Here is a 23,044-nt window from a genome sequence, read left to right on the forward strand (position 1 = left end):
TCGCGTGGAGGCTAGCAACATTGAAGCAGCTGTTACGGATGACTGTGTGAACACGCTCTCCGTAGCCGCTGTGAGCAAGACCTTTAAACATGTCAACATTCACAAAGCCACGGGGCCAGACGGATTACCAGGACGTGTACTCAAAACATGCACAGACCAACTGGCAAATGTCTTCACTGACATTTTCAACCTCTCCTAGACCAAGTCTGTAATACCTACATGTTTCAAGCAGACCATCATAGTTCCTGTGCCCAAGAAAGCGAAGGAGACCTTCCTAAATGATTACCGCCACGTAGCACTCACGTCGGTAGCCATGACGTGCTTTGAAAGGCTGGTCATGGCTCACATCAACACCATCATCCCGGAAACCCAGCATACCGCCCCAACAGATCCACAGATGACGCAATCTCAATCGCACTCCACACTGTTCTTTCCTACCTGGACAAAAAGAACACCTAAGTGAGAATGCTGTTCATTGACTACAGCTCAGTGTTCAACACCATAGTACCCACAAAGCTCATCACAAACAAAAATTGTTGATACGATATCAGTTCTAGAAATAACATTGCATCTGTGTTCCTTTTCTGTTAACTTCCAAGGCTCTGTGAAGGTCAGACAACTGCTTGTTGATTGCCCAATGGGCTAGGTGTGAATGCTATGAGCCTAAACATACCCAACTAGTTTGAATAGAATCTTGAGCCCCATCATCTGCCAGCAGATAATTATGTATGCTAAGTTGAGAGCCTTTGAGAAGGTCTGTGAAAGAGTCATGTAATATATAGTCATTGTTAAGGCGGCTGCACGCTTCCCAACCAAAACAGTTCAGAACAGTTTGTTCTTATATTATGATGACATTTTGTGACGTTTTTGTTCGGCTTGGGTTTTGTCGGCTGTTCAGGCACACACTTTTTTTTTTTCAAGGCCAGCCGAACCAAAGTCTACACACCTTTGTTTGTGATTGGTTAACTGTAAGGTTGACACAAGTTTCTTCTTATTGATACAGCCCTAAACTCAGTGTGAATGACAAGCTAACCAACTAAACTAAAGATCTTTATAACTTTTAATCAAACATAATTTTGTCAGAAAAATAAAATTATAAGTTTCCCACAAAGATTGGTAGCAAGGTCAAGCTAGTCAAAATGTTGCAAACGTTTGCAACATTATATAGTCTATTGTAGTCTCAGTTAATGATATTTGATGTTCATTAATGTTTTGGATATGTGTACTAAATAACCCTCTTTTTTATTTTTCAAGGCACAAACACCAGTGAATGGAGACAGCACCTGGTTTTGTTCTCTGCGCCCCAGCATCAATGTTTCCTCTAAACTGCCGTGCAGAAGAAATATCAGCCCATGCAGAGAAGCAAGAGATTGAACTTCACTCAACTTTCTAGAGTTTTCCCTGTTAGTTAACACAATCAACGTTTCCCTTTACTGTTGGAATTGTGATCGAATCAACACAATATTAGCCACTTTCAATGCAACATAATGAAACAAAATGAACTCTGCAAGACTATAGTATGCAAAACTAGCTATACAAGATATTTTGTTGTAGGCAGAACGCATTGGAGTAGGATTCTGTTATATTGACTGGCACGACTGAGGCCCGTACTCTACACAGACTGGTGCGCCATAACCAATCAGAGATGCAGTAGGCCTATATGCAAATTGACCATTGCCATATATGGATCTGTGCCATTCACTTTGAACTGGACTGTGTTTACAGCATGAGCGGTCATTGGTAGTTGCACTTGTTTTGAGATCAAAGCGAGAGCTACATGTAGCCACGTGCACATTTGTTCATATGCGTGAGTTTTTAGTCCAGTTATAGATCATTTGTAGTCAGCAATGGAGGAGGGATTGTTTCTTTCAAGTGAGTGAAGTAAAGAGCTTTTTTTTGTCTTAAAGGGGGCAGTGTTGTATTTTGAGACAGGCTTGAATAAATTAATTAAGTAGCCAATAGGCAGAGGGTAGCATAATTTGTCTGATTCTTTGTAATAATGGTATGGGAATAATGATGCATTGGATTTTGTAAAGTGGTTTCTTGCATCAAATAACACAACATTTTCAGTCACCTCGTTGTCTGAAGGACAACTAGATGGACTTAATGTCAGACCCTGCATGTTTTTTGGAGTAGGATTCACATTGGCTGCCAATGTAAATTGAATGATAGACCTGCTATTTCCATGTTAAAATGTTATGGGATACATTTTCTCCATTGTTTTTTATGTAGGCCTACATTATGATCAAATAGCCACAGTAGCCTACTTGACCACTGTTAAAACGGTAACTTAAACAGCCTCAGTGTTCACAGTAAACGCACGCCGGAAGTTGCACAGAATTTTCAAGTTTGCGCTCAGCAGACCAGAAATTTGCTCACTGCTCAATTCGAGGGAACATTGCCCCCATCTCCCCTCTACCAATTCCTCTCCAACGTTCCCCTACCTATTTTGGGATAAGTGGTCTATTCAGTTGCTTGGTAACAGGGAGCCATGTAGGATTAACGCCTGTCAATTGATCACTGGCAGGACTCAGTTCCTAACATAAGCTTCACTGACCACAATGTGAAAGATTGTACATGTGATGATGTATGTCTTTGAACCAAAGACATTTTCTATCACCAATGTACTTTCTAGAAAACTGTTGTCTGCAGCATCAGTGGATATAATTATGTTGTGCAATAGATCACTGATCTTACAAATTGTGTCTAATATTTGACATATTACATATGTAAATATGTGGAACATAATCTTCTTGTAAATCTTCCTGTGGTCATAAAGTCACGAATACCAGGTCAGGTTTTACCTGACATTGCATCATATGTCATAAACAGTTTACAGTTTAGTCATTTAGCAGATGCTCTTATCCAGAGCAAATAGGGTTAAGTGCCTTGCTCAAACACAGACTTTTCACCTAGTCGGCTTGGGGATTCAAACCAGCAACCTTTTGGTTACTGGCTCAACGCCTCTTAACCATTAGGCTACCTGCTGCCCAGATATCAATCAAACAGACAACCCATGCACAAATCGAACTTAGTCTTAAGTAACATAACTAAAGCCCACAGCCACAAGAGAACACACCCCTACCTAGTTACCAAAACCCCAAATCAGTCATCCACAAGCCAGATTTTTTACAACCATGGATGAAACCATGAGGTTATGTAATTTATTAACTTAACTGTATTACTTCCTGCCACGCCCCCCCCCCCCCCCCCCCCCCCCCCCCATAAATAACAAGGTGTGAACCAAATTTTGACAGATTGGACCCTATAGGAACTACTGATGCATCATGGGTGAATAAACTTTATTTAAAAACTGATTGGAGATTTTATGGGAACTTCAAACATTTTTACAGTAATGAGAAATGTGTGTTTCCGTGATAAATATAATGGTTTTATGTCAACTTCAAATAGTAAATAATTTTTATAATTCAGGGTGAATTCATAATATAAGTGGGACACTTTTTGCATTTCCATCTTCTGTAACCTCTTTCGACATATATCCAACATATTAGCCCAACACATGATACATTTCTGAAATCTTCAAGACGTTTTCTAATCACACAAAAATGACAAATGTTGATATCATATTCACAGGAGGCATGACACACCCATTTGTGTTCACTGAGCCAAAACCATATTTTCAGTTTGCATTTGGTAACTAGGACAGCAGGTTAGATAAACTGGGATAGTTGTAATTGTACCCCAATGTCAAATTCAATTTTGTGTGATGAGGAAACATCTTGAGGATTTCAGAAATCTATCGAAAGAGGTGACAGAAGCCGGATATGAAAAAAGTGTATCACTTTTTCAGAATTCACCCAGTGATAGTTCTACCTGGTGCCAAAAATAATAGGATAACATTACAACAAGTACTACAAGAACCAGAGCCCTGCCTAACCAAAGTACAGGGGGTCCCTAATGTAAACTGGATGTCTTTCCTCCATTGGAAAATCCTATAAAGACTGTCCCACTTTAACTACTTCATGCTGTACTACTTTAGCTAGCTATGGTTAGTAAAGCAGGAAAACTAAAAACATGACTGAATTACTAAATTGAAACATAATATTGCAACTTTTTATTTTATTTTGATGTACCAGTACATAGTATGCACTATAATACATGATTTTGCACAGTGCATTATTTATGACAGTTTTATAACCTCAAAGGGATACTTCAAGATTTGGCACTGAGACCCTTAATCTTTTTCAGATGAACTCGTGGATGCCATTTTAATGTGTCTGTGTCCAGTATGAAGGAAGTTAAATGTAGTTTCACAAGCCAATACTAACTAGCATTAGTGCAACGACTGGAAGTCTATGGGTATCTGCTAGCATGCTAGTAGATACCTGACTTGACAAAAGGGATCTGCTCAAACGTGCACATTAGTTTTGATTTTCACTTGTCAGACCAAGAAATAATCTTCAGGATTAACCCTTTAAAGCCCAATGTTATATATCTTTAACATTGTCTTTAAACACCTGGTTAAGCGTCTGTACATGATTAATATATAAAAGGAAACCACTATCTTCAAGAAGACATCCCCATAAACACTTTTGGTACCCTCTGGTGGCCAATCGTTGTAATTACACTATCAGAGATTTGCGCTGAAAATCCCAAATGCTCATCCGAATGGTCTCGTACATTGTCAAAAAGTTGAGTTTCTGAAATTCAATGCATGCAAAATGCTTATACAATGTCCAGAGACGCCTGAGTACATTTTCTAAGAATAATGTTAATTTTTAGCTAAGTAAAGCCACTTGAAAGTGTGTTACCTAACATTATATGTAACATCGAGGATTAAGTGATGCAAATCAAACCCCACAGAAATATGTTATTTTGGGTCTCCTTGAGCATTCCTATCACACTTGATAATTGTTTTTGCAAGGAAAACTGGATCTGGGTACTGAAAGGTTAAACTGTCGCAGTTTATATGATGTCCCAGGTTTTTTTCAAGTAACATTGTATAAAAGACTTAATGACTTAATCCGAATTTATTTCGGTAAGAATTTTGGGAGAAAATGTACAACATTCTGGCTAAAATATAGACACAGTGCCATAAACTAGGCATCTTAGTCTTCAGAATGACAGTTGATTTTTGCAGATGAATCATGGTTTTGTAACTCAATTTGCTACCATGGTTAAAACTGGGCTGCCTTCAGTATTTTGATGGATAATTGCTGTACTGAATGAAAACGTGGAAGGGGATTGGTTGTGGTTTGGTGAACACTGTCAGCATGGCCACTGCCCATTAAATACAGTACCTCGCTTATTGCTTTAAGGCACACCTTGTCACACCCACCAAACCGGAGCAAACGTATCTCAAAGTCTGTTCAACAACGTTTTGAGGAAACGTGTTGTTCAGTACAAACCCTACCGCAACGTAGCAAACGTGCAGCGAACTGAACGCTCCTCTGGTTTCATGAGCGTCACCAGCGCAAACCCTTCTAATTTAGCCACACCCTTTGAACTATGACGCCAATCATCCATGTAAACGGAAGTAAACGACCAAAACTATTTTCACGTTAGCGTTTTTATATAGACGTTTATTAACACCATGGAACTAAGATTATGACTAATTTAACTGCACAGCATCACATAATTACCCCACGTAGTATTTAATTCGCGTTGGATACCAGTCTTGGTTGATATACGTTATCTAGGTAATGCTAGTTATCTGCTAACGTTAGCTACAATGGCTAACTGTATGGTTTTTCACACTCAAATAGCCTCCATTATGGAGGTGCTAGCGAATGCAGCCGTGGCAGAGATCTGTAAACTCGTAGACGACGATTATGCAGTGTTTCGATTGGAAATCACTCAAAGCCAGAAAGAAAACAGGGGATTGCGGAGGAAACTACAACTACTGGAACTGAAGGTGGCACGAGAGCGCGTCGTTGCCAGTCGTCCCAGTAGTGTCAAGATCCTCGACCGATACAGAGGAATGGCAAGAGGTACATTTTGTAGTAGGCCGAGGTGCGCGGCCTGCGGCGGTTCATAGATAGCTCAGTGCCTGTCGCCCCATTCCCCTCTGCACATGTGTGACGATAGATGTGTTAACCACACCTATGGTCTTGGTCAGTTTTTGGATAGTATGCAATAATTTCCCCTGATTACTTTGCCATCTTCCGCAAAGACACAATATCATATTCTAACCAGATTCATGTTTAATGCATTTCCTATGATTTACTAATTTAATACAATGAGGCATGATATATAATTAATATATGAAGTTATGCGAAGTGTTACTTTACATCCTTGCCAATTCTAGACGTGTCAATAGTGTACAATATATAGTTGAGCATTGACGGTCCCTAACCTAAACACCTCTTTCCCCCCCATTAACTTTTGCAGGTGAAGGACATCTCACTGGAGGCCACAAGAGCTTTGTGAAGCCAGCAGGACCCAATACATGGGGAGATGACCAACCAATCACTGTTGATGAGGAGAGTGGAACCACAACCCAGCACATTATTGTGATAGAGGTTAGTATAATAGTATTTAGATCAAAATTACATCAAATGTACATCCAATGTAGCCTCTTTATTTCAGAATGGCTCCCCTCAGCTATTCATGAACGTCTTTATTTATAAGCCATGGGAGCTTGTGAGACTTCCTGACAACATTGTTATCCAATTAAACTCAGGTATCAGTAATAACCTCTTCCCTTCTTGTGTCAGTCTACAGATGCAGAGGCTGCAGGTCCTGGGGTTAAGCAGGAGAGGTCTGAAGGAGAGGATGACCTACGGCACAGCAGAGACATCCAGACTGGAGAGGCGGCTGTAGCCACGGAGGACACCACCACTGCCCCAGCACAGCCCAGGACCCGGTGCAGTATCACGGAGGTCAGTGGAACGCTGAACGCCATCCTCAAGTCACAGACAGACACCAAGACATTAACTGTAACACACAGACTCTTAAACACAGGATCTGACCACAGATCAGACCCAGAGAGGCTGGGCCTGGGGAGACTGGGCTATCCTCCTGCTCCCGGCTCAGAGTACTTACCAGTTTTTCACCAGAGCCAGAGGACGGTTAATTCTTGTGTGGATGGTGATGGTGACACGTTAGACACTGGAGGTGATGATCCATCTTGTTCTTACACTACAGAGATGGACCCTGGCAACATGCCCTTGGGTTTAGACACACAGACTGATCTGTCTAGAGGGGACTGGAACCAGTACAGTAGTAGTGTATACTCTGAAGGGTGCCTAGATAAGAAAGGGGAGGTTATAGTCATAGATGAGATGACTGTGAAAGTGGAGGGTGACGCTCCTCCCACATGGAATGCAGATAGTCACCTAGGAGACAGACAGTCACAGGGCACAGATTTCTTAGATTACAGGGGAAGCTTAGAGACAAATCCAAATGTCACTACCCTCTCCCCTTTATACACGCTCAGGAATCGCGACCCAGTATCCATGTCGATGGGGACTTCCGATTCACATGGCCGCGTCCTTTTCGATCAGGTATTGAACTCAAACGACATGGCTAGAGCCCAGGCTCAGGGAGGGGGAGCCACATCAGGCAGTAGTAAAGAGAAACAGTTCCTCTGCATGTTCTGTAACAAAGGCTTCAGCTGCCCCAAAAATGTGGAGATTCATCAGAGGGTTCACACAGGGGTGAAACCCTTTAGCTGTACCCAGTGTCATATGTGCTTTGCCCAGGCTGGCAACCTGAAAAAGCACCAGAGGGTCCACACAGGGGAGAAACCCTACATCTGTACACAGTGTGAGAAGAGGTTCTCCCGCCAGGACCACCTGAAGATGCACCTGAAGGTCCACACAGGAGAGAGGCCGTTCGCCTGTACGCACTGCGGAAAAAGGTTCTCTGAGAGGAGATACCTCAGGACACACCAGCAGAAAAACCATTACACTCTATAACATAGAAAGTAACCATTCCACTCGACAGCTTAGATCTAACCCTGAGACAAAGATTCATTTTTATTGTCAGTAGAGAAGATCCACAGATGCATTTGGAGTAACGAGAGTAACAAATTTCAGTGTTGAATATTCCTGGGTAGAAATTGTATCCAGACATTGTGTGATTTATAAGGCATATATAGCCTAAAAAGTCTGTTACATATTGTGTTTGTACTGTGTAGGATATATTATGTTTTCATATGGTTTATTTAACACTTGTTTATGTTTAATAAACATAAAATGGGACTTTTCATTCCAAGACTGTAATTAAGAAGGTTTCAATCCAACCTTTATGTGAGAAAAGTACGTGTCGGATAAAAAATGTAATGACAGGCCTGATGGAAACAGAAATTTTTTCGGTAAACTTTCCAAATGTCGACAAAACAAAATACGCTAGACAAGATGGGATCTTTTTGTGACTGATTAAAGTCAATTATGCGAGAATTTCGTCGGAAACACTTATGTTGTGTGGTCCTCCCGCTACTACTTGTCAGAAACAGTTTATTAGGCAAAATATGAAATAAATAATGATGGATTTCACAGGGTGGTGAAAGTGCATGGTGATGAGCTAGATGGTGCTTTCCGCTAAATATTGAGGGTCTTATTCTGGTGACATGATGATCGATGTTTGGTTGCCATTTGACAAATACAAATAATATCGCTCTTTTGTGCGTAATAATAATCTCATCATGTAGGCTATACGTGCGATCTGGCCAACAGTGTGCAGATTTCACTGCCAATACCAGAGTGGGAACACTCCCTACATTCGTTTTTGAGAAAAACATCAATAGAATAAAAAATGTGATGGAAACCCATTTAACTTGTATTTTTTATTCGGTACATGGAATTTAACTTTAAAAGGTATTTTTATGTGCGCTACATCATCACACACAGCCTTTCATTCGCAACAAGTCAATTTGATGGAAACGCATCTCTGGTGGGAAAATGCGCATTTTGTTTTTAGAATATTCGCATAAAAATGTGTCGCCAATTGGATGGAAACATGGCTACGGAGACACTCTTTAATATTTGATCTCACCCTATTCTGCATACACCCGACGAGGCTTTATAACCAATTTACACTTACTAAATATGCCTACACATACCCACACACTAACAAACACCTACTGTACACGTCAACATATTTTAGTCAGGTCTGATGACTGATGACTTTTGACTCATAGCTGACTTGTTTTTACCCACATCATATTAATGTCCACCATGATGGGCTTAAGAACAATGAAGTCATTCTCTAACTACAGTATAGGACTCAAACGTAGTGATGATGGGTAAACACGATGTTGAAAGTGTGTTTATTATCTGTGTGTACGTACCTGAGGGAGTGTATGTCTGTGTAATCTGTATCACCTCTCTCTTCCTGGAGGAGGGTCCAGGGGTGCTGCTGGGGAAGGAGGAGGGTTGTGAGAAGGGTCTGGGGAACTTTGAGGGGACCATGGTCATGGAGGACAACCAGACAACACCACCTCCTGAACCCACAGAGGAAACAGCTGAGCAACACAGGACCACACACAGTCTAACTGAGGTGAGCCCACTGTGAACTACTGTCTGAATGGTATTAGGTCAGGGTCTGTATCCACAAAGCCTTCAGAATAGGAGTGCTGATCTAAGATCAGTTTTGCCTTTTAGATCATAATGAATAAGACTATATAGACAGGCCTGATACTAGATCAGCTATATAGACAGGCCTGATACTAGATCAGCAATCTTACTATTTTACGCTTTGTGGATACGGGCCCAGGTCTTGACCATGCATTTTGAATTATAAAACTATTAAAGAGTGACAAGTGATCAAATTAACTAACATGTTTGCATAGCAATCCCTCATTGCCCAACCAGAAGATGCTCCATAGCAGGGTGCTCATATCAGATTTATTGATCCAACATCCTCTCACTCTGTATCTCTTACAGTCAGTAGACATGGAGGATGGGAAGCCTGATCTGCTGCTGGTCAAAGAGGAGACGATAGAAGACGAACCAGAGAGCATTGATCTGTTGAGTGGACTAAAGATGGGGGAGCAAGGTAAGAGAGACATACATGGTTCTTTCTATAAATAATGGGGCCAATGTGTGACGTTAGGATCAACATTTCTAAATGGTTTGAAGCAAAATCAAAATGATTTTCATGCAGTTCCACATACCTATACTGAGAGGAATATATGCAAATTGTCCCTTAACGCCACCTATACAACAACATAGGCCCAAGACTATACATCCTTTAAGAAGGGTTCATACAGACATTGGCAAGTCAAATTGAAGGACTTTCAGGGATATTTTCAAGCACCCCATTAACACTTTAAGAATAATGGATTTTTAGGTCTTGTCAATGCATTGATATACAAATTATTATTACCTTGTGATGCAGCCACACATAATAAAGCCATGAATAACGGAAGCATTCATCTCACCATTTCTATCTCACCATTGCTGTTTTTATAATGAGAAAGTGACCAAAAACCAGGTTCCTTTTGTACTGGAAGGATTTGTATGGAGAGACAAGTTGAAGCCAGAATTAGATGTTGTCATCCTCTTAATAACCACACGTGGTTTTACCAAAACAGAGTAGCGCAACACCCTTCAACTGAAGCAGCGGGAAACAAACGAAAGTGGCCCCTCACAAAAACGGATCAAAAAAGAAATCGGATAATTATAAGGGAGCAGGAGAACTTATACATTGGTTATAATAATTACAAGGACATTAGTGCCAAGATGTAGCACCAAATTCAGGAAATGTCTGATTTTCAAGGTAGGCCAATTCCAATACATTTCTGAGCTTCAAGTTCAACTAGGCTAATCTTCAAGCCTGTTATATTGTTTAAAACTGCAGCAGTAACATGGACACTAAAATGTATTTTTCATTAACAGATCATATTGGGATGAAGCCCACTGAGCTGTGAAATTTGTTGTCATTATATCCAGAATAATTCATAGGAATAGCATTGGGTGTTCCGCAATAGTCTATTCTTCACAATTGCGCACAGTAGACTTGGGTGTCGAATCCGAGGCATGAAAACATAAACTCATTACCTTGATGGTTTCTCTGTTAAATCTAACTTGACCTTGCTGTAAATAAAGCAGAAAACAACTTATGATCAACATCAATTTGGTAAGGATATTGGATCCAACTTGGATCCAGGCACAACTGTCTTCACCGGCGTATTGAATGAGACATTCTTCGCAAACACCTTTTTTCCAGCACTTGTTTTGTTGCATCGCATGTGCTATTACAACAGCTGTTTCTCACTTGACTGTCATTCAGAAAACTTTTCCCTGGATCAGATGATGATGTGTGAAAATATCAGTGTAATTAAACAACTCGACACCAAAGGCACATCCAACAAGTATTATATAATTATTGCAGAACTACGTTAATGACAGTATCGACTTAGGTTTTAAGTATCAAGGTAAGGGGACTCATTCGGTTGGAAGCATTCGATTTTGCAATAGCATACATTTTTGGGGGATTTATGTGCCCATGAAAACGAGTTTCACCCCGTAACATACACTGAGTGTACAAAACATTAGGAACACCTTCCTAATATTGAGTTGCATCCCCTTTTGCCTCAATTCGGGAGGACATGGACTCTACAAGGTGTTGAAATTGTTCCACAGGGATGCTGGCCCATGTTGACTCCAATGCTTCCCACAGTTGTGTCAAGTTGGCTGGATGTCCTTTGGGTCGTGGATCATTGTTGATACACACGGGAAACTTGCAGTTCTTGACACACTCAATCCGGTGTGCTTGGCTAGGGCTGTTACGGTGACCGTATTACCGAGTCATGACCACAGTCAAATTCCATGTGACGGTAACTAGGCTTCTCCAAAACGGCGCTCTGTTGCTGATGGTCATTAGTAGCATACCAAACTTGCTAACTGCCAGTCGCTAATGGTCTGGTACTCAGCGCTCTATGGTCACTCTAGTCCAAGGGGTTTCCAACACTGTTCCTGGAGAGCTACCGTCCTGTAGGTTTTTTCTCCAACCCCAGTTAACTAACCTGGTTCAGATTATCACCCAGCTAATTATTAGAATCAGTTGTGGTAGATTAGGGTTGGAGTGAAAATCTATAGGACAGTAGCTCTCCAGGAACAGGGTTGGAGTGAAAACCTACAGGACAGTAGCTCTCCAGGAACAGGGTTGGAGTGAAAACCTACAGGACAGTAGCGCTCCAGGAACAGGGTTGGAGTGAAAACCTACAGGACAGTAGCGCTCCAGGAACAGGGTTGGAGTGAAAACCTACAGGACAGTAGCGCTCCAGGAACAGGGTTGGAGTGAAAACCTACAGGACAGTAGCTCTCCAGGAACAGGGTTAGAGTGAAAATCTACAGGACAGTAGCTCTCCAGGAACAGGGTTGGAGTGCCCTGCTCTAATCACTCTGACATCAATTAAGTCAAAATCAAGAGTTTTGATGGCCTCTATTAAAAAGAGGATCCCATCAGCTTTCTATAGGCTAGGCCTACCATTATTTATTTGTCAACTTTCATAATATTAAGCACATTACTTTGCTTTACAACGGGAGTAGCCTACCTGGCTGGCATGAAAATGAACCACAGGAAAAGCGTCTTCTATTTGCTATTTAAGTGCATAAGATGACATGTATTTTTTTCCCCTCTTTCCAACAGGTGCATGATAATGGCCCATTCTAAATCAAAACTAATTTCACACATATATATTATTTAGTATATGTAAAGACAAGATTAAATTGAGAATAGTCTGATGGGTTACAATATTATAACTTGTCAATGATATATTATCACTTGTGAATGAGGGTCAATGTGTGCAGTCTCATAGTCACACACATCATGTAGCCTAGCCCATAGCCTAGGCCATGCTTTGATAAGGTAAACTGGCCAAATAACTCCAAATGTAGCCTATACACCTAGGGACCCTGGAACACGGTTGGAGAGCACATAGCCTACAGAGCCTAGTGACGGATGTGTTTTTATAAGCCCAGTCAAAATCAAATCAAATAAATTTGTCACATGTGCCGAATACAACAGGTAGACCTTACCGTGAACTGCTTTCTTGCAAGCCCATAACCAACAATGCCGTTTTAAGAAAATAGAGTTAACATAGGTGTTCTTTTGTCCAGGTGGGAAAGGGCAGTGTGGAGTGCGATTGCGTCATCTGTGGATCTGTTGGGGCGGTATGCGAATTGGAATGGGTCTAGGGTTTCCGTGATGATGGTGTTCATGTGAGCCATGACCAGCCTTTCAAAACACTTCATGGCTACCAACGTGAGTGCTATGGGTCAGTATTCATTTAGGCAGGTTACCTTTGCTTTCTTGGGCACAGGGACTATGGTGGTCTACTTGAAACATGTAGGTGTTACAAACTTGATCAGGGAGAGGTTGAAAATGTCAGTGAAGACAGTTGTGTACTCAGAGCATGCGCGGACCGTCCTGGTAATCCATCTGGCCCCGTTGCCTTGTGAATGTTGACCTGTTTAAAGGTCTTGCTCACATCGGCTGCAGAGAGAGCGTGATCACACAGTCGTCTGGAACAGCTGGTGCTCTCATGTATGCTTCAGTGTTGCTAGCCTTGAAGCAAGCATAAAAGGCATTAAGCCCGTCTGGTAGGCTTACGTCACTGGGCAGCTCGAGGCTGGGTTTCCCTTTTGTAGTCCGTAATAGTTTTCAAGCTCTGCCACATCCGACGAGCGTCGGAGCCGGTGTAGTAGGATTCAATCTTAGTCCTGTAATGACGCTTTGCCTGTTTGATGGTTCGTCTGAGGGCATAGCAGGATTTCTTATAAGCATCCGGATTAGTGTTCCGCTCCTTGAAAGCGGCAGCTCTACCCTTTAGCTCAGTGCGAATGTTGCCTGTATTCCATGGTTTCTGGTTGGGATATGTACTGTATGTACAGTCACTGTGGGGACGACGTCGTCAATGCACTTCTTGATGAAGCCAGTGACTGAGGTGATATACTCCTCAATGCCATTGGATGAATCCAGGAACATATTCCAGTCTGTGCTAGCAAAACAGTCCTGTAGCATCCGCGTCACCTGACCACTTCTGTATTGAGTGAGTCACTGGTACTTCCTGCTTTAGTTTTTTCTTCTAAGCAGGAATTAGGAGGATATAATTATGGTCAAGTTTGCCAAATGGAGGGCAAGAGAGAGCTTTGTATGCATCTCTGTGTGTGGAGTAAAGGTGGACTACAGTTTTTTTCCCCCTCTGGTAGAAATTAGGTAAAACCGATTTCAGTTTAACTGCATCAAAGTCCCCGGGCACTGCGAGTGCCATTTCTGGATGAGCATTTTCTTGTTTGCTTATGGCATACAGCTCGTTGAGTGCGGTCTTCGTGCCAAAATCGGTTTGTGGTTGGAAAATAGACGTCTACAGAAAATATAGATAGTGTGGTCTACAGCTTATCATGAGGTACTCTACCTCAGGTGAGCAATATCTCGAGACTTCCTTAATATTAGACATCACGCACCAGCTGTTATTGACAAATAGACACACACCAAAACCCTTCGTCTTACTGGATGTAGCTGTTCTGTCCTGCCGATGCACGGAAAACCCAGCCAACTGTATATTATACCTGTCGTCATTCAGCCATGACTCTGTGAAACATAAGATATTCGTTTTTAATGTCCCGTTGATAGGATAGTCTCAAACGGAGCTCATCCAGTTTATTCTCCAGCGATTGCATGTTGGCCAATAGAATGGATGTTAGAGGCGGGTTACCTACTCGCCAATGAATTCTCACAAGGCATCCGGATCTGCGGACCCCTGTATCTGCGGACCCCTGTATCTCCGTCTTTTATTCATGTGAATGATGGGATTTGGGCCTGGGCCGGGAGGTCCATTCATCGTAATCGCATGTGAAAACAGAGTTTTGACTGGCAACTATTTAAAAGAGGATCCCAGCTTTCCTGTGCTGCTATATTTATTGCTAAAATCTTCAAATGAAGCACATTAATCAGCTTTACAACTGGTGTAGCCTACCTAGCATACAAAGGCGGTGCGTGAGTGTCAAGTTTGGGAAAGCAAATTTTCACCATAAAAATGCAATCCATGCATCATCACATTTGCAGACTTATGTGAGAGAGCCTACTATTCGTTATGTGATGAGTAGATTGGATAGTCATAATTTAGGCTAACAATATAACTCAATCACTGTTCTCAAGAAAGACCGCTCAATTCATGGCTGAGCACATTGTGTAGGACTAGACTATAGGCTATATCAGAAACGTTTCTTTCTTTGGGAAAAATATGGCCTTTTTTATTTTAAAAAAGTCATGCAATTCTACTACACTTTATATGACTGGTGACATTAACATCTTTTTAATACGACAAATTACAGGGTAGCCTATTCTGCCGATACTGACAAACAGATCAAAAACAAAGAATTGTCAATATAATAGGCCTACGAGAAGGGGGAGACGCAAAGGAGGAAGTTAATGTCCAAAAACAAACTTAAGTAGCACTGACCCAACAATGATAAATAGTGAATATGCGCAGTGCGCACTCACCGGGGATATTGCCGATTCTATCAGTTGGTGCCAATAAGATATACTGCCTATACTGTTCGTTCAATGAAATTGAGAATTTTGATAACTTAAAGACAGATTAGCCTTTTCATTGTCTTCTCTGTACAGCAATAACAATTTGCTTTCTAAACAATGTTTTCCCACGATTGTATTTTGAAATATTGAGATATGCCTGGCTTGGCCTCTACTTTTCACTGACTCAACAATATATGTAAAGACCAGATTAAATTAAGAATATTCTGATGGGTGAGAATATTATCAAGTGCTTGTCAAATAGTGAATGAGAGATGATGAAGTGTACACCCTGCGCAAGAAACGGAGCGGAGCTTATGCCTTTAATGCGACTTTTTTCAAATCGTCATTAGTCACATCATGCGCTAGAATGTATACAATATGTTAACGTAAAACCTAATTTTTGTATCACAACTGAAGTTGCATAAATGTCTCTAAATTAAGCAGATAGGAGGACCTGTTTCTTTGTTAACCACTCAACACCGAAGCCGCATTTGTGCACTCCCTCGGGAATCGTTTGGAGAAAATATCCATTCTATTTTATTCAGCTTTGTTCAATTGTATTCTTCATACTATTAAATGATATGAAATAATACCATGGAATTCAAAGCAAATCTTGTCTGCTAAATTAACTAGTGTAGCCCACAGCCATATGGCATAGACCTAACATAAAGACAACTCAGAATATGCTATATGCTACATTTTCTACATATCATGTTTATTTAGACCCGTCTAAAATAAAGAATGGATTTATTGTGGTGTAGGCTATATTAAATGGATCAGTGGAAGCCAGGAAATGCCTGTGTTTATGTTAATTAACTGGCAATTACCGTGAGACCTGCAGTTATTTGCATGACAATCGCAGGCTGACACAATTTCATTACCGCCACAGCCATACGCCTGGCACCTACTACTATACCCGGTTCAAAGGCACTTAAATCTTTTGACTTGCCCATTCACCATCTGAATTGCACACATACACAATCCATGTCCCAATTGTCTCGTGGTTTAAAAATCCTTGTTTAACTTGTCTCCTCTCTTTCATCTACACTGATTGAAGTGGATTTAGCAAGTGACATCAATAAGGGATCATAGCTCTTTCACCTGGTCAGTCTGTCATGGAAAGAGCAATGCTCCTAACCCTATACTCAGTGTAAGGAGGCACAAAATGTTATGTAGTTACACTGCATTTAAAAAAAACTGTCCGACAGCTAGATCAAGGTAGATCTTACAGGGTTCAAGTTTAAAGTATAATTGAACTGATTAATGCTTAATATATGATACAACAACTTACACAGCCATAAATGCAAGAACAGAAAAGTAATCCATTAAGACACTCACCATGAGAATGGTTAAACAGGTTTTAAATGAACTTGTGAATTATATTGAATATAGAGCTATGTTCCCCCTTATCTTAATGTAATGACATTTAAAAAATGGTCTGATTATTATCAGTGACTTATCAACAGCTGTAACAAGTAGTTAATAGAAATACCCACATATAGCCTACAAACAGTATTAGATCTTCAATGGGAATAGTGGCTATTGGTTTTTCTTTAATGAAATCAATATAACTTATGTTTACACACAAAAACACATTGTAATTGACAAAAAAAAAATCCATATGTAGAGTTCTCTCTGCCGTGTTTGTAAAGTCTATTTTCTAAACTCTTCCTGTAGGTGGTTGGCTGGAGGCTAACAGAGGAGACTGGGTGGCCATTTTGGAATCCCAGACCCAGACTGGTGCAGCCAAGGGCCCAGTGAACAACATCACAGAGCAGGCCTGGACCAGAGGTGACATAGTGGAGGTCAGGGGATGGGACAGCATCCTCAACTCTGGGCTGGGGAATAACACTGGTAACTACAACCAGAAACAGACAGTCGAACCCAAAACAACATCTGAACATAATCTCCATGACAACAGACTGGCTGAGACCAGGGCGAGGCGTAGATTTGGTCTGCGGGGACAGGAAAGTGAACATATGCGGCGGGAGAGTACAGACTTGGCTTACGATGCTCCGTCCTGCTCCTATAATTGTGATTCAGAGACATTGGTAGCGCCTCAGGTTAACCCCCTAACAGGTGCTTCCTTCAGTCTGCCTTCTATAGGATCTATCAACTGTAATATGGACCCTGCGATGACACTCCCTGGCCTTCGTTCTCCTCACACTCACCTTATGTTAAACCAGACCTCAGACAGTGCCAGTGCCTCATCACTAAATAGCTACACAAGCCCATTGACAAATGACAGTAGTGGAGACAGAATCAGTAAAGGTGGTGGCGTCAAAGAGAAGCGCTTCCCGTGTTCGTTTTGTGGGAAAGCCTTCAGTTTTCCCCAACAGGTGGAGATTCACCAGAGGGTGCACACGGGGGAGAAACAATTCAGCTGCCACCTGTGCCGGGCCAGTTTCTCTCACTCCTTCAGCCTGAAGAGGCACCTGAGAGTCCACACAGGGGTGAAACCCTTCAGCTGTACCCAGTGTCACATGCGCTTCGCCCAGGCTGGTCACCTGAAGAGGCACCAGAGGGTCCACACAGGGGAGAAACCATACAGCTGCCCCCAGTGTGAGAAGAGGTTCTCCCGCCAGGACCAGCTGAAGATGCACCTGAAGGTCCACACGGGAGAGAGACCATTCGCCAGTACGCACTGCGGGAAGAGGTTATCAGAGAGGAGCAACCTCAGGATGCACCAGCAGAAAAAACTTTCCACTCTAACATAAAAAGTAACCATTCCCCTGGATAGCTTCTGACATTTAGATCAAACCCAGCATTAAAGACAAATATACATTTTCATTGTTGTCAGCAGAAAAGACCCACAGATTTCAGTGTTGAATATTCCTGGGTAGAATATTTCATCCAGACATTGTGTGACATATATGGCTAAAGTCTAAAAAGTATGTTATATATTGAGAGTTTAGGACTATAAGGTTCTATCTGCAAAAAGATGGTTCTGAGATAATTGGCTTTACATTTCTGAACCCTCATTGGTTTGAATGGTGTCATCTATTTTTATCTTGTATTCTTTTTAACTAAACAACGAATTGGGTTATTAAGTGTACTAAATAGGTAGAGAACATTGAACAGAACAATGCTATATCAATAACACAATTTTTAAGAAACATTCAGATCGAACCAAAGCTCGCAATTTTGTTTGTATCAGGGGCAAATCTGGTGCTTTTAGATAGAATGCAAGCTATATTAGATCAAATCCAGACAGGAACTTTTTTTAGGGCAGGTGACCCACATTACAAGTTCGATAAGATTGACAGACATAGTAATAAAAAAGCCATATTTAGGGAGCCTCCAAAGAGGGTGGAATATCAAATCAAATCAAATGTTATTTGTCACATACACATGGTTAGCAGATGTTAATGCGAGTGTAGCAAAATGCTTGTGCTTCTAGTTCCGACAATGCAGTAATAACCAACGAGTAATCTAACCTAACAATTTCACAACAGTTACCTTATACACACAAGTGTAAAGGGATGAAGAATATGTACATAAATATATGAATTAGTGATGGTACAGAACGGCATAGGCAAGATGCAGTAGATGGTATCGAGTACAGTATAGGCATATGAGATGAGTAATGTAGGGTATGTAAACATTATATTAAGTTGCATTGTTTAAAGTGGCTAGTGATTACATTTTTTACATGTATGGCAGCAGCCACTCAATGTTAGTGGTGGCTGTTTAACAGTCTAATAGCCTTGAGATAGAAGCTGTCTCTTGGTCCCTGTTTGATGCACCTGTACTGACCTCGCCTTCTGGAAGATAGTGGGGTGAACAGGCAGTGGCTCGGGTGGTTGGAATATGTCATCGCTACAAATAATTTACAGGACACCTAGAGATTACTATTCCCAACTATTCCCAAGACTTACTTTTTTTCTCTCAAAGTAAGAAAAACGTTCAAGAATTTACAATTTTTATTCACAAAAATGCACGAAATAGTGATGTCGGATCGTTGTCCGGTATCATGCCTAATTACACCAACAGAAAATACACTTAGCGACAGAATCTGTAGAATGAACAGAGTGCATCTTCTGGACCCGGAATGTATTAAATACCTAAATGAAACCATTACAAATTTAGAAATAGCAGACAAAGAAAAGCCAACCCCCAATATAATTTGGGATGCCTTTAAGGCATACATTAGGGGCATACATTTTTTTTTTCCTCATTTAATTTCTATCTTAGAAAAAGCCCATAAAAGTCTTTACAAGGAACACAAGAAAGACATTTCTGAACTTAATTAGGAATACGATCTTTTACTTTTGAAGAGAGCTAACAACTACAGGTTAAACTCAAATAAAGCATACTACTTAGTTACCAATTTTATTTGCCATTATCTGGCAGCTCTCACAAAACACTACATTCATGTGGTAATTAGAAACAGTGTGATTAATGACAATTTTAAAAGCTTCTATGAAAATGTATATAAATCAGAATTAAACAACAGTTGGACGGATCCTATAGCCTTAGACTCAAGAACCCTGAAGCAATTATCAGCAGTCAAAACAATCACTAAAAACAGATCACCCAAAAATAAATATTGGATACTATTAAAACATTAGCATGGAGAAAAGCTCAATTTTAGGGCAAAATACACCTATTTACACAAATGACAACACTCGTCACTCAGTACGTCCTAGTTCCATGTATCAAACTGTTATTTCAGTTATATTAAAACCAGGAAAATCTGGAGAGTCCCCTGCTGATTATAGACCCAAAAGTTCAATAAATTGTGACAATACAATAATAGCAAATGCTTATAAGCATTAGCATGGCAAAAGTCTTACCAGACTTGATACATCAAACAAACAGGGTTTATTGAAAATAGACAAAATACAAGGACATGTTTAATACAATACGCAAAAAAACGAGATCAAGATTTAGCAATAATGGCTGTTGATGCCGAAAAGGCTTTCGACCGTCTTAAATGGCATATTCTATTCAAAACTTTGGAAGCTTTCAATTTTCCAGCTGAAATAATACATTTAAATAAAAAATTATACATTACCTGATGAAATTGCTTTAAAAAGGGCACAATACAGGGATGTCCTCTCTCCCCCATCCTGTTGATGGAATTAAAAAGAAACTTAAGTTACATATCACAATAATGTTTGGGATATCAGAGAAACCTTGAGGGAATCTTATTTGAGTCAGTAAAGGGTGTTCATATGATAAGATAAGATATACAAAACCTTGCAGAATGTTTGGGATATCAGAGAAACCTTGAGGGAATCTTATTTGAGTCCGTAAAGGGTGTTCATATGATAAGATAAGATATACAAAACCTTGCAGAGAGCATATCCACCTGACAATCTTAGAAACAAATATAAACTATTGAAACCAAAACTTAAAAAGAACTGATGTTGGCACAAGATGGAGGGAATGTTGGTGCATAACTAATGAAATTACAGTTAACAAATGTACACTTAATCCAGAATAAACTAATCAATAAAATGTATTATGCAAGAGACAAAATTCACAAATGACTCAATAATCCATGCTTTCTGGACATGCTATGACATCCAAAAGTTATGGGCTGAGTTAGAAATTGTGTTAGCTGTGCTAACATAATTGCAAAAGGATTTTCTAATGATAATTTCAATTATGCTAACATAATTGCAAAAGGGTTTTCTAATGATCAATTAACCTTTTTAAAATGATAAACTTGGATTAGCTAACAACGTGCCATTGGAACACAGGAGTGATGGTTGCTAATAATGGGCCTCTGTACGGTAATTGAGATATTCCATAAAACATCTGACGTTTCAAGCTACAATAGTTATTCACAACATTAACAATGCATTTATGATCAATCTGATGTTATTTTAATGGACAAAAATGTGCTTTTCTTTCAATAACAAGGACATTTCTAAGTGACCCCAAACTTTTGAACGGTAGTGTATATTATGGGGTATTGTGTGTAGATCAGTGACAAAAATCTGTAAATTTAGTCAATTTTAAATTCGGGTTGTAACACAACAACATTTGGAAAAAGTCAATGGGTGTAGTTGAATACTTTCTGAAGGCACTGTAGGTTTGATTGATTTCAAATTCATGAATGAAGAAAAAAATAATAGCCAGGTGCATCACTATTCCCATTGAAGATCTATTACTGTATGTAGGCTATATGTATTTCTCCCTTACCTTGCTCCCCCATCTTTAGTCCACTCAGCAGATCAACGCTCTCTGGTCCGTCTTCTATTGCCTCCTCTTGGACTAGCAGCAGATCAGACGTCCCATCCTCCATGTCTACTGATAGTAAGACATACAGAGTGAGAGGATGTTGGATTAAGAAATCTGATATGAGCACCCTGCTATGGAGCATCTTCTGATTGGGCAATCAGGGATTGCTACGAGTACTATGCAAACATGTTAGATGATTTGATTACTTGACACTCTTTAACGGTGTGATAATTAGGGCTGTGGTGGTGACTAAATTTCGTCAGCCGGTGATTATCAAGCACATAACTGTCTGTCTCACGGTAATTAACATAAACACATTTAGCATCTCCTGGCTTCCACACAAGCCACTGATGCAGACCTTTGGAACATCTACATTTTAAAAAGGCTAAATCCATGTAATATAGCTTACACCTTCACAATAAATCCATTATTTATTTTAGACAGGTCTAAAGAAACATGATATGAAGGAAATGTAGTCTATTTCAAAGAACAGAATAGCATGTCCTTATGTTAGGTCCTGAAATAGAAAGGATATTTTCTCCAAACAATTTGCACTATTATGTGTTGAGCGGTTAACAAAGAAATAGTTCCTCTATGCTTCATTTAGCGTTATTAGTGTAACTTTAGTTGTCTACAAACGTTGGGCTATATACACTGCTCAAAAAATAAAGGGAACACTTAAACAACACAATGTAACTCCAAGTCAATTACAATTCTGTGAAATCAAACTGTCCACTTAGGAAGCAACACTGATTGACAATAAATTTCACATGCTGTTGTGCAAATGGAATAGACAAAAGGTGGAAATTATAGGCAATTAGCAAGACACCCCCCAAAACAGGAGTGATTCTGCAGGTGGTGACCACAGACCACTTCTCAGTTCCTATGCTTCCTGGCTGATGTTTTGGTCACTTTTGAATGCTGGCGGTGCTCTCACTCTAGTGGTAGCATGAGACGGAGTCTACAACCCACACAAGTGGCTCAGGTAGTGCATTTCATCTAGGATGGCACATCAATGCGAACTGTGGCAAAAAGGTTTGCTGTGTCTGTCAGCGTAGTGTCCAGAGCATGCAGGCGCTACCAGGAGACAGGCCAGTACATCAGGAGACGTGGAGGAGGCCGTAGGAGGGCAACAACCCAGCAGCAGGACCGCTACCTCCGCCTTAGTGCAAGGAGGTGCACTGCCAGCGCCATGCAAAATGACCTCCAGCAGGCCACAAATGTGCATGTGTCTGCTCAAACGGTCAGAAACAGACTCCATGAGGGTTGTATGAGGGCCCGACGTCCACGGGTGGGGGTTGTGCTTACAGCCCAACACCGTGCAGGACGTTTGGCATTTGCCAGAGAACACCAAGATTGGCAAATTCGCCACTGGCGCCCTGTGCTCTTCACAGATGAAAGCAGG

General features: G+C 40.7%; 1 protein-coding gene across 1 annotated transcript; it reads left to right on the forward strand.

Annotated features, from left to right (window-relative positions):
- Nucleotides 1-5,449: 5,449 nt before the first annotated feature.
- LOC129841440 (zinc finger protein 566-like) lies at nt 5,450-22,300 on the forward strand. Its single transcript, XM_055909705.1, has 6 exons — nt 5,450-5,951; nt 6,352-6,482; nt 6,678-6,842; nt 9,304-9,462; nt 9,849-9,960; nt 17,125-22,300. Exons 1-6 carry the CDS (start codon nt 5,693-5,695, stop codon nt 18,162-18,164), a joined length of 1,866 nt encoding a protein of 621 aa, XP_055765680.1. The 5' UTR covers nt 5,450-5,692; the 3' UTR covers nt 18,165-22,300.
- Nucleotides 22,301-23,044: the final 744 nt, after the last annotated feature.

Source organism: Salvelinus fontinalis, chromosome 42, assembly GCF_029448725.1.
Source record: "Salvelinus fontinalis isolate EN_2023a chromosome 42, ASM2944872v1, whole genome shotgun sequence".
NCBI lineage: Eukaryota > Metazoa > Chordata > Actinopteri > Salmoniformes > Salmonidae > Salvelinus > Salvelinus fontinalis.